The 13,267-nt window shown below is 36.1% G+C and overlaps 1 protein-coding gene across 1 annotated transcript; it reads right to left on the minus strand.

Moving 5' to 3' along the window:
• Positions 1-1,510: 1,510 nt before the first annotated feature.
• LOC100801771 (ABC transporter B family member 9) lies at positions 1,511-7,049 on the minus strand. The gene is made up of 12 exons (XM_041010102.1): positions 6,798-7,049; positions 6,533-6,587; positions 6,196-6,371; positions 5,564-5,785; positions 5,239-5,477; positions 4,573-5,098; positions 4,197-4,470; positions 3,464-4,097; positions 3,152-3,380; positions 2,801-3,067; positions 2,451-2,714; positions 1,511-2,340 (listed from the first exon to the last, which is right to left on the minus strand). Exons 1-12 carry the CDS (start codon positions 7,047-7,049, stop codon positions 1,696-1,698), a joined length of 3,783 nt encoding a protein of 1,260 aa, XP_040866036.1. The 3' UTR covers positions 1,511-1,695.
• Positions 7,050-13,267: the final 6,218 nt, after the last annotated feature.

The following is a 13,267-nucleotide window of genomic DNA, read 5'->3' on the forward strand; positions in this document are numbered from 1 at the left end:
TTTCTGACATGATAGAAGATAATAACATGACAATTGACATGTTTCTCAATATAATTATTGACAAGACTTGATTATATTTTTAGTTGCTTGTAATTGTGATGTTATAAAAGTTAAAAATATAAGTCACATTATCATGTGTCAAACTCAATTAATAGAGTTATCACTTAATTTACATGTCACCAATGACATCATGTTAATAAAATTTATCAAATATTTAACAAAAGATTGAGGAAGGAACTAAAATTGTATGATTATGATACATGAAAACCTAATAGGCATACTTAGAATTGAGGGAACCAAAATTACAAATTACAAGACACAAGAGACAAAAATATAATTAAGAGTAATATTCAAAACGTGTTCAATATTATAAAAGATACATATCCAGTTCATTGAAATTAAATATTAAAGATAAAGTAATTAAAGTTATAAAATATGCATAAATTTAAAATGTGAACAAAGACAAGTAAAAAATAACAAGTGTTATTTTCTTAAGGAAAGTAAAAGATTAAATCACTATTAATTTACTGCTGTTTAATACACGAGAAAAGTAGAGCAGTGAAGAATTCGAATTAATTAGTTACGAAAGAAAGAGAAAATATTAATGAAAAGTGAAGAATTTAAAAAGAAATTAATTTTAGAGTACACGTTGTTAAAATCAGTGAAGAAAAACAAAATTTTAGCACAATATAAAATTTTTAAACAATTATGTTAAAATTAAAAACATAAAATTTAAATTAAAACTGAAAGTAATAAATTATTTCACGCATATATAGACCCACTATACATCTAATACACGAAATAATTGCTAATTATTTTATAAGAGAAAAATTAAAATACAAAAAAAATTAATATAACAAAACCACATTTTAGTGGGTTGAGTTGGATGGCCATTGGGATTAGGCAATTACTAAACGCAACTTCTTATATATTTTTGTTTTTTTTAATTATCCTTTTCCTGAAACAAAATTTTGAAAAGTGTTAAAATTTTAAAACTTGTGAAAACTACTTCCGGGAAGTGTTATAAGACTTTTTTGGAAGTGCTATAATGCTTTATAGAATTAACTTTTTGAAATAAATTATTTTAGGAGTTTCTTATAAAATATCAATAATCATTAAAATTAACTTCTTGAATCATTTGATTATATAAAATAAAATTAACTAATAATAAATAATTAATATAATTGTTTTTATAATGTTAGTCCGGAATAGAAAATTCTAAGAAAGGGTTGATAAATTTGTTAAGAACTACACCAAATAGGACTCCCTAAACGTCATTATTTTGTAGTTTCTTCACTCTTATAAAGGAGATGGATCGTGCCAGACAATGTTAATAACTCCACCGCATGCAATAAGTCAATAATTAAAGCGTAGGAACCCAATCCCTTCAAGTATGCATGTGTCGACAAAGAAGAGGAACACTAATACACAGTGTCGATGATGGTGTATTGTGGAGACATATTCGTCTACGATGGAAATTTCACTGGAATTAAAAGAGACATTAGGGGTTTAATGTCAAATCCAACCCAAACTAACTTTGATCCAGTTGGGTTATTACAACTTTTTCTCTAATCATAATCTCTACTTTTATCCGTAAAAGAACTCAAAATAATGATAAAATAAATTAAAACATCAAAAACAAAAAGTGTCCAAGAACCATTTCTAAGCTATGTGCTTCATTGGAAATCTTAGGAGTTAAGCTGCACTCATATGTAGAGCTACCAATGATGCATATACTCCATCAGTAATCTTCATCAATGCATCATGTCTTCCCCTTTCAGCAACTGCCCCATTTTTCATTACTGCTATGAGGTCAGCATCTCTAATTGTTGTAAGCCGGTGAGCTACCACTACAGTTGTTCTGTCCACGCTAACTTTATCTAGAGCCTCTTCAACTACACGCTCCGACTCGGCATCAAGTGCACTAGTTGCCTCATCCAGCAGAAGGATTTTGGGGTCTTTCAGCATGGCTCTTGCAATGGCTATGCGCTGCTTTTGTCCTCCTGACAATTGTGTGCCTCTTTCTCCAACATTGGTGTCATAACCATTTGGAAGAGAACTTATAAACTCCTGTGCATTGGCTGCTTCAGCTGCTGCAATTATCTCTGCCTCTGTGGCACCTCCCTCTTTGCCATAAGCTATGTTGGCCCGGATGCTTTCATTGAAAAGAATAGGCTCTTGACCAACCAAACCCATTTGCTGCCTCAACCAGCTTAGTCTGAACTCTTTTATATCCACTCCATCTAGTAGTATATGTCCAGAATCAGGGTTGTAAAATCTCTCCAAGAGGCTGATCACTGTTGATTTTCCACTGCCACTTTCTCCAACCAATGCAACAGTCTATAAAGACATATATATCAACAATGTAGTTACATCACATATTCTCAAATAAGTAGATTTGTACAGCCCTAAAGCTTGATTATTAGAACCTGAAAATAGTAACTGATTACCTTTCCAGCTGGAATGCTTAGACACAAATCTTTGAAAATTTGAATATGAGGCCTAGTTGGGTAATTAAAACTGACATGTTGAAGTTCAATATCACCAGAAACGGCTTCTAGTGTTCTACCCTCATTGCTGCTGGAGTCAATGGTAGGTTTACTGTCAAGAATTTTAAATATTGAAGCTGCGGAATCTTTGGCCTTGTTAGTGTCTGGTGCTAAGACACTAGTCTGGGAAATGCCTATGGCTGTGATTGTTAAACAAAAGAAGACCTGCACAAATTTTGTGGTGAGAACTAGATCAAAACAAACATCGAATAAAGATAGAGCATCCCAAGGCTGTGATTGATTGATTTCACCTTGAAAACCTCTGGAAAAGTTGCTTTCCCATGTTGCACAAGAACAGATCCTATGTAGAAACAGAAAGCATTTGTGCAGTATAGAGCCAGAAAAGAGAAGCCAAATCCTGTACCACTCACAAGCCCCAACCTAACACCTTGTTTTTCCGGCTCTAAACATTTCTTCCTGTACATATCCATCACCTTTGATTCGGCACAGAATGATGCAATGGTTCTGATGCTACCAACAGCATCATTTGCCACTTGACTTGCCTCTTCATACTTTGCCTACACAGCAGACAAAATATTCTCATGATGTCCATAATGCATAATTTCATTAATGGAATTGACAAAGTTGCAAGTAAGGCTAACCTTGGCATCTCCACTAAATCCTTTAAGAAACTTCATCTGAAGAACTCCTTGTATAAAGATCAAGGGTGACACAGCTACAATTATTAAAGCAAGAATCCAATTAGCAGTGAATGATATAACTAGACCTGCTGTGATTGTTGATATGTTTTGCACAATGAGAGCCAATGTGTCACCCACTAGACTTTTCACTGTTGAAGCATCTGTAGATAACCTTGCACCAACTGCACCACTGGAAAGAGATTCATTTCCTTAAAATTTGATGAGTAGAAGGAATTATATTACATAATTAAAATGTCATGTTAACATACGTACCTTGAATTTGCAGGATCATCAAACCAACTGATTTCTTGGTGCACAACCTTTTTAAATGTCAGTAAACGAATTCTTTCTATTAATTTTCCACCAGCAATGCCAAAGAAGTAATTTTGCACTGGTATAATCACTAGAGTAACTATACCCAAACCCACATATAGAAGTGCCCAGAAACTAGAATCTTTCCGCTGTTTTTCTGGAGGTTCATAGAACATAGCTATTGCTGAGGAAAACAAGAAGCCAAACATAGGGAACACAACACCTTGAACTATTGCAGCAATGGACCCAAGCACTAAGACAAGAACTTCAGGCTTGTTTAAGTAGGCCAAACGTCTTAAAGAAACCTTTCTGGGCTTCTCAGCATCCCCGCCGGCTCTTTCTCCAGATTCATGTACCCCACTTTGATGAGAAAGAGAAAAGCTATGTGACTGGGAGTGTCTACCTGATGAACCTCTGCTTATTGAAACTGCTCTCTGGGTGGAAGATCTAGCCATGTGAATATCTAAATTAAAACTGCTACTTGACCTCTCTGCTTCAGAATTATGGCTACCTTCAGCTTCCTTAGCTCCTTTTTGTAGACGAATAAGCTGAAAATAAGCACCATCAACATCCTTGATTAACTCATCATGAGTTCCTACATATAAAAGCAAGCATGCAAAAAGTGAATACCTTACAGAAAACGGGTTTTCATAAAACTGCTTTTGATACACACACTTAAAGATGGATGTTTAACCTTGCTCTACAATTCTGCCTTCATGAACCACTGCTATGGTGTCAGCATTTCTAATAGTTGTCAAGCGATGTGCAACAACTACAGTAGTTCTTTTTGACATAGCTTGTTCTAATGCTGCTTGGACAACATGTTCAGACTCAGCATCCAATGCACTTGTTGCTTCATCAAGAAGAAGGATTCTTGGGTTCTTCAAAATTGCCCTTGCAATTGCAATTCTTTGCTTTTGCCCACCAGAAAGTTGAGTCCCATTCTGGCCTGCCATTGTCTCAAGGCCCTACAAACAGAATAAAACACACTAACTAACTTGATAAAAGAAAGCAACCTGAAGCAATAGTTGCTAGCGTAAGGTAAGAGTTTGGATTTTGGAATTAAACACCTGAGGCAGCTTGTCAATGAACTTTTTAGCATTGGCAAGTTTTATTGCCGTTGTAACCTCCTCATTAGTTGCACCTTCTTTTCCATAGGCTATGTTTTCTCTGATACTAGTTGCAAACAGGACAGGTTCTTGACTAACGAGCCCAATTTGTTCTCTTATCCATCTAACTTGAAAATTCTTCAAATTCACACCATCTATGAGTACTTCTCCAGCATCAGGATCATAGAATCTTTCCAATAAACTGATCACAGTAGACTTTCCGCTTCCACTTTGGCCCACTAAAGCAGCAGTTGTGCCACTTGGAACATACAATGAGAATCCGGAAAAGATCTGAACATCAGGCCTTGCAGGATATCTGAAGTGAACATTCTTGAGTTCAATATCTCCCTTTATGTCTTCCAAGACAACACCATTGGTGTCATAAGCATCAATTTTTGGCTTTCGTGCAATTGTCTCAAACATCTTATAAGCTGCTGCTTGGCCTGCTGCGAATGCATTTAGGCTTGGAGATGTTTGACCAAGTGACCTATGTGTTAGAAAGATTAATCAGGTTGCAGTACTCCATTAGAAACGTTAGACAAAGTACAACATAGAAAAATTCTTTATATGCCTAAACAATGTCATGCCAATGCCAGTTATTCAATCAAGGGTCATTTTATCACTTACATTCCACCAGTCATAAGAGCTACTATTACAGTGATGACGGTTCCACCATTGTATCCTTTCTCAATGACCAGTTTAGAACCATACCACATGGCAAGTGCATAGGTGCAGAAGATAGTCAGCAGAAGTGCTCCCATTCCTAACCCCGAGGCCAAACCTTGTTGAATCATTGTTTTATAAGCAACATTTAACTTGGTGTTATACTTTTCTATTGCTTTTTTCTCGCCAGTGAAAGATGCCACCTGATTAAATTTCAGTTATTAAAATGCAAATCGTTCAATTCATTGTTTTTCTAAAATTAATTAATTTTTGTGCGATTGTGGCTTACTGTTCTAATAGCTCCCACTGTTTGCTCAACCACATTTCCTGCTTCTGCATAAGCAGCTTGCCCACGACTGGCCATTTTAGTCATCACCATGGACAAAGCTCCACCAATTAAAACAACACATGGTATGCATGCGAGCAAAACAAGAGCGAGACGCCATCCTCTTACAAAGCCAATCACAAAGCCACCAATAAAAGTCGAAGCGAGTTGTATAAACTTCCCAACCTGTCATTATATATAAGTTTTAGATCATAAGGTACAAGCCAGATCGGTGAGAAAATGATGAGAACGAAATATCATTTGTATACATTAGCTGATTAGCATAACTAAAGTGACTAGACATTGGGATTACATGCTCTTCAGTTTTCATTATAACCATTTGATATATATATATATATATATATATATATATATATATATTAAGACTATTAATTGAAGGTATACATCTTTTGGTAATTATCATCATTGTTCTTTGCAGTATTAATTATATTATTATTATTATCATCATCATCACCATGCACTGGTTCTTTCGTGCACTAATATAATACGTGCAGGACCATGACACTTACATAATAACAATGAAGGTTATCTTGTGATGTTTTTTGATACAAGGAAGGAGTATATATGTATGATACCTTTTCTCCCATGGCATCTTGAATGAGAATGGTGTCACCAGACATTCTCCCAATAACCTCTCCAGTTGTTGTTTCAGTGTCAAAGAAAGCAATGTCTTGCTTCAATATAGTTTTCAAGTACAATCCACGGATCCTTGCGGCTTGTCTTTCTCCTGTCACCATCCAACATGCTACCTCTGCACCATTCAACAAAACCACCGTAATCCTTAATTATATCAAAATGCTGCAATTATCTGATACTAAGTTAACACAACATAACTTCACCAAAAAGAAGTTAACACAACATAATAGTCTCTAACAAATAAATAAGCAGAAAAAGAAGGGTGTGCCATCTTACGAAGAAACGACGCAATTCCAGTTGCAATAGCCAGGTAAACAAATAATAACGCAACCTGAAATTTGAAGTGACAGTACCAAGACATATACAATAAGTTAATGCAAATTCTCTTGACGTAAGAATCATAATAGTAAATAGGGTTTTATTAAATAAAGAATAGTTTTCTTGCGTTCACATGGAAATAAGGTTACTAACAAAGCCCTTTCATTATTGCATGCACCAATTTATTCTTAGAAGTTCAACAAATATAAATATGCATACATACGTTAGAAACTTCCTTGATAGTATTTGATGGATCGGCGGAGCCAAAGGTGTTGATAATTTTGCCTAGAATGAGTGTCATGAGAGGCTGCGAGCACCCATTAGCCATGGCACCGATCGTGCCAATGGTAATCAATGCCACGTCAAGACGATCAGCTAAAGTGAAGAGCTTGTAGAAGGGAACTTTTTGGTTGGCTTTGTCTCTTTCATGAGGTTGTGAAGACGTAGAAGGTGGCACCTCTGTGTTGTGTGCCATGGTTGTGCCTCAAGAGAAAGAGCAAATCAAAGAAGAAGAAGAAGAAGAAGAGACGACGTACGTACGTACTAGCTAGGGTGTTGTAGGTGTTCGTTGAATAAGGTGGAAGATTACAAGATTCGGTTTTTAGGAGGAGGATCTGTTTCTATTTAAACTGATACAATGCTTATTATCTTAACGAGGGAATTGGGAGTGATGCATGCCACAAGTTTGTTGAGTTGTGTGGGGAACAAGTTTGTACGGTGAATTCTAAGGTGAAGTCCTAAAATTTCATACTCACCGGTGAAGCACTAATTTTTACCATTAGATAAATTTATAAAATATTTAAGGGTTAAGATCCAAGAAAGGGAACTGACTTGGCCGGTATTTTCTAAAATACATTTAAATTTTTTTTTCCTTATTCTTTATTTTGTCAACTTTCCCACCACTCTTTTGCAACTGTCTCAGCACTCCCTTCCAAGAACGAACTGAACCAACTTGTCACCATTTCAAATTTGAGAGAAGTTAGGTTGTTATCTTTTTTCAATTTCATTCAAATTTTAAATCTTAATTCATTACAAATTTCTTTATTTTTTTTAATTAAGTTTTTCGTACTTAGAATATAATTTATTTTTAAAAAATTACTTAACATTCATTTTTCTCATATACTTGAGAAAATTTTATATTTCATTTTAATACGTGCGATGTATCCATTAAATAATGATATAATTTGTTTTTAAATAAGTGTCATTTTATTACGTCTAATCATTAACCAGGTAAGCTCATGCCTTCACATCATTAAATTTCATTTTTAAATATTTAAAAAATGAAATTTAAATCAAGTGCACCCCTTACCATCTTGAATCGCATCCCTTCCACGGCCTAACCACTCCTCGACCTTGGAACCCACTTCTCAACCCCCACATCATTGTTGCTCGCTCTAACGTCATCTTCTCCATTGTCAGCTACCTCTCTGACCTCTTCTCCATCCTCCTCCACCGCCTGCACCTTCTCTGCCATTCGCTCCGGTGGTATCCTCATCGACATAACAACCTCATTTGAGGAACTGGTTGGAGAATTTTTGTTTCTTTGGAAACCAATTGCATCATATGTTTTACCAAAAGGTCCTCCATTTCATTTACCCTGAACCTTTGGATCAAGCATTACTCTTGTTTTGCTATTATAAATGGATGTTGTTGAAATATCATAATTTTGTTCTCTTGGTTGTTTGTAATACCTATCTTTGAATGTGTACTAGTTCATTCAAAGCAGTTGAAATTTTGGAAGCATATGAAGGAACTTTGGAAAGGATCGTCACGTCATCACTTAACGAATACAGCCTGAGGACAAATACTAAAATGAAACGCAAAAATGTTTCAAGTATTTGGAGAAAAAATGAATGTTAGGTAATTTTTTAAAAACGAACTATATTTCAAGTATGGAAAACTTAATTAAGTTTTTTTTATTATTATTTCTTCAACCCCTTCGTACCATTACCAGATTCACCACTCTTCTGCTGCAAAATATCGCAAGACCCAAATCTGAATCCAAATCAAATTTCATCCCAAACCACCACCTTCTTCTAGTGATTTCTTCAATTTCAAGTCAAAAAAGTTTTGACTCGCCTTATTACAAATTGAGAAAAAGCTTCAACTCGTCCTTACCACCACTTTCTCATGCTAATTTCTTGAACTACATTCCATATATCAAATCTAAATTCATTCTTTGACACCATTGAAGCAAATGATTAAACCCATATCATCCTGAGAAGAAGTTCTTAGATACTCATCTCAAATTGCCACCCTTAAGCTGTCGGGTAATCTTCATGCCTTATTCAGTCAGAGATGTTTACTTAATGCTTCTTTTACTCATCTTTATGCAATGAGAATCTTGCTATACCTTGCATGCATTTGTTGTTTAATGTACCATTTCTGAACTCTTTTTTTATCTGCTATACCATTTGTAAACTCACTATCCAGTAATGTCTTAGTTGCATTTGCCGCTGAATTCTCAAAAATATTTGGGTTAACTTGATGTTTTTTTCCTTTCCATTGTTAGAGTTATGAATACTTCCTCTGCAATTATTGGGCCAATGATGATAATGTTCAGAGTGCACTGCATATTCGTAAGGTATACTTGATGCAAGTGATTGTAATTTTCTCAAAAAGTTAGCATTGCAATACAACTGTACATTGTAAGATAAAGCTTGGCATCATGTGCTGCAGGGAAGTATAGAAAAATGGCGTCGTTGTACCTTCGATATACCTAACAAGGAGGATATCTCAAGCAGCTATGAGTTTCATGTAAATGTCAGTAGAAAAGGCTATCGTTCACTGATATACAGGTCAGGTCAATATTCTTTCTCTGTTCATATATTGAAAAAGGTAGCACAGATGAACTGATTTGAATTTTGTTAACTCAGGGTAAGTGCACTAAATTATCTAAAGTAGTAAAGTAGTTAGAATATCAATCTATTTCTAGCAATGATTTCATTTAGATAGTCTTTCTAAGTTCTTTAGAAAATAACCATTTTTTCAATGCATTATCCCTTAAACAATATATGGATGGTCAGACCATAATAAATAATTGTAAGCACAGAAAAAAAAAAAAAGTAATAGAAACAGGATTGCATCGATAATAAGAAATAGTTGTATTACAATAGTTGGCATGCGAGACTCTCAACAATGGGATTTTGTCTCTCATTGTCATAAGAGACTTTATACTTTATGGCTAATAGATAGAAGAAGAGAGATGGATAGAGGAGAAGGGGATAATGGACATAGAAAGAGAGTTTTCCTTAGGATGTATTCACTGAGACTTCGGAGTGGTGTCCCGGTGTAGGTTCAATCTTTTCCTCATGCTTTCTACTCCTTATAGAATTAACTTAATTTTCACGCGACCTCGAGTTGAACACGAGTTTTCACGTTAATTTTTCAATGCTTTCTACTCCTTATAGGATTAACTTAATTTTTGTTGTGTTTGTTTAAATTTTAAAAATAATTGTGATTTTCTTTAATTTTTTTAAAGAATCAGATAAAATTTGTTAAAAAATTACAAAACTATTTTTCAAAGCAAAAATAATTTAAACAAACACAACAAAAAAATAAAAACTTTTTTTATTTAAAAAAAAAATAAGTTTACATTATATTTTTTTTTGAAATAATCAAATTGATTAAAACAAAAAACAATGAGAACAAGGCGATCGCGCGGATCCAGCCCAACAACACAAAACACTAAGAAATCAGAAGCCTAGCAATATATTCTCTCATCTTTTTATGAGTCCAACTTCTATAAACTATACTATCCATAATCTTTTTTCCTTTGTGTGTATTATTGACTATACCCCCAAAACTCACTTCATTCCTATATTTCCAAAGCTCATACACAGTCTCGGTTAATACGGTTTTGAGTAAAGTTGCTCTATGCCCATTTCCTTTACCCTGCGCCATCGCCCAGCTAAGCTCCTCAATCCACTTCTTTGGCTGGTGGTTAATCTTTTGTCATTCCAAGATCTGAATCCAAACATCCTTCATTTCAGCACATTCAAACAGGAGGTGGTCAATTGTTTCAAGATGATCACAGAAGTTACATTTGGTATCACTAAGTAGCTCAAATTTCATCATTCTAACCTTAGTGGCAAGTCTGCCATGATAGGCAGTCCAGAAAACAAACTTTGCACGGGGTCTAGCCAGGTTGGAGAAAAATAATTTCCTCCAAGGAACTCTACTGGAAACATCCTGCAATTCATTGTACATTATCTTCGACACAAATCTATCCTTTTGCAACAAAGTACTCCAGCTAGTAAGAGATTGAATCTTTTGTCTCTGCTTCAGAATACCTTTTAAAATCCAAGAGCAAGAATCTTTTATTCCCATTGACATCACGTCGCCATTTTTCATATAATAACAATTTATCCACTTAATCCATAGACTGTCCTTCTTACTGCACACATTCCAAAGAAGCTTAATCATGGTTACTGCATTCCAGATTTCCAGATTAATCAAGTTAAGACCTCCTTGATTCTTTGGGGTACAAACCTGCTTCCAAGAGATGGGGGATTTCCTAGAGATAGTAGTTCCACCAGTCCAGAGAAATGATCGACAGATGACATTGATTTTTTGAATCACTTTCTTAGGGAATGGGAAACAAGTCATCCAATAGTTAGTTATAGCATAGGTGGTGCTCCGAATGAGTTGAAGCCTACCTGCATAACTAAGTAACTTGGCGCTCCAATGAGTAATTCTAGCAACAATTTTATCGATTAAGCTCATATAATGGTTAACCGATAATTTTTTCCCCGTGAGAGGGACACCAAGGTATCTGAATGGGAGAGATCCCTCCTGAAATGCAGTGATGTGTTTAATCTCCTCTTTTATGCAACTTTCCACTGCACCAAAATACACTTTGCACTTGGAAGGGTTTATCACAAGGTCGGTAGATTTAGAAAAATTCATGAAAGCCTGCATAAGTAGATCAACAGAAATCTTATCCCCTTTAGTAAACATTAGAACGTCATCTGCAAAACTGAGGCTAATGATGTTTAACTTCTCGCACTTAGCATGAAAGTTAAAGTCAGGGGTATATCTTAACTCTTGGAGGGATCTGTGCAGATATTCCATGACAATGACAAACAGTAAAGGAGAAAGTGGATCTCCCTGTCGCAGGCCTCTCTTCGCTTTCAGACTATGCGTATACTCTCCATTCACCACGAACTTGTAAGTTACTGTGGTAACCGTCTTCATCACCCAATTAATGAATTGTCTAGGAATGCCTACCTCTCTCATGATGAGCTCTAAAGCCTTCCAGTCAACTGTATCATACGCTTTTTGGATATCTAACTGAAGCATACACCGCGGCGTACCTCATTTACGCTCGTACCCCTGGATTAACTCGTACGCAAGCAGGATTTGGTCATGGATTTTCTGGCCCGGAACAAACGCTGCTTGACTCTGATGGACAATACTCTTTATGACTCTACTCAGCCTGGTAGTTAACACTTTAGAGATTACCTTGTATATCGTTGTGCAGCACGAAATCGGTCTATAGTCACGAGCATACTTTGCCTCCTGGTTTTTGGGGATAAGGATAACCAAGCTAGTGTTGATGGGCTCATACATCTTTCCTTTTTCAAAGAACTCCCTAATAGCATCTGTAAAATCACTTTTAATGATGCTCCAGGCATCCTTGAAGAATTTTGCCCCGTAGCCATCAATCCCGGGCGCCTTAAGATCCCCTATGCTCTTGAGCGCTTTGTCAATCTCCTCATCAGTAATTCTACCAATAAGATACTTCCTTTGGTCAAAATTCAGCTGGCAGCCTTTTCTCATTATATTGATATCCACACTGTCCAAATTAGGCTCCTCTCTCCCCATAAGATCCCCATAGAACCGCATAATTTCATCCTCAATCTCTTTTTGAGTGGTAACAAAATTCCCATCATTCATGTACAGCTTCTTGATGGACGTTTGGTTGTACTTGGCTTTAAGAGAGGCGTGGAAATAGGCATTGTTGCCATCCCCAAGCCTAAGCCAACGAATTTTGGCTCTCTGCTGCAACATCTGTTCTTCCATCTCAGTCCACTTAATGACTGCTTCAGTGCAGTCGTTGGTTCTGTCTATTTTGTCTTTGTTTAGTCTGTCTAAAGTTAGCTCCATCTGAGCATGAGTGAGCTTTTCTCTAGCCTCCTGCAGCTTAACTTTAATGCCAATCAAAGGTTTGCTCAAATTGTTAATCACAGGCTGAAGCTTCTTGAGTTTATGCCATAACATTTTCATAGGCGGCCCTCCCCTTCTAGCAGAATTCCAGCTGTTAGCTACAGTTTCAGTGAAGTTATCCATGCCACTCACACAATTCGCATACTTAAATCTGGCCTTCCTCTTAACAGGAACACTGTCATCTCTCAGACAGAGCATGGCATGGTCTGAGATCCCCGGTGTCATGTTAGTAAGGCTGAGATTCAAGTTCTTGCTAAACCACTCCGTATTACCAAGGATTCTGTCAATCCTAGAATAGATAATGTTCTCACTTTGCTTATTACTCCAGGTGTAGTAATCCCCTTTACTATCCATTTCAGCAAGCCCAGTGTTGTCCATCATGGTACGCAAATCTTTGTACTCTTTCTCACACACCATTTTGCCCCCTACCCTGTCATTAGTTTTAAGGACATTGTTGAAGTCCCCAATTAAGCACCAGGGGCCCTGCTGAGTTTTGTTTATAGCTTCAAGGTCATGCCATAAATC

Source organism: Glycine max, chromosome 15 (assembly GCF_000004515.6).
Source record: "Glycine max cultivar Williams 82 chromosome 15, Glycine_max_v4.0, whole genome shotgun sequence".
In the NCBI taxonomy this organism is placed as follows: domain Eukaryota; kingdom Viridiplantae; phylum Streptophyta; class Magnoliopsida; order Fabales; family Fabaceae; genus Glycine; species Glycine max.

What these genes read in the sequence shown, in the direction of transcription:
- LOC100801771 (XM_041010102.1), bottom strand. Translation starts at nt 7,049, where the DNA reads ATGGCACACAACACAGAGGTGCCACCTTCTACGTCTTCACAACCTCAT. An exon ending in AAGATGCCATGGGAGAAAAG is followed by an intron (nt 5,786 to 6,195) that starts GTATCATACATA and finishes ATATAATGACAG; the next exon opens with GTTGGGAAGTTTATACAACT. An exon ending in GCTCTTATGACTGGTGGAAT is followed by an intron (nt 5,099 to 5,238) that starts GTAAGTGATAAA and finishes TCTAACACATAG; the next exon opens with GTCACTTGGTCAAACATCTC.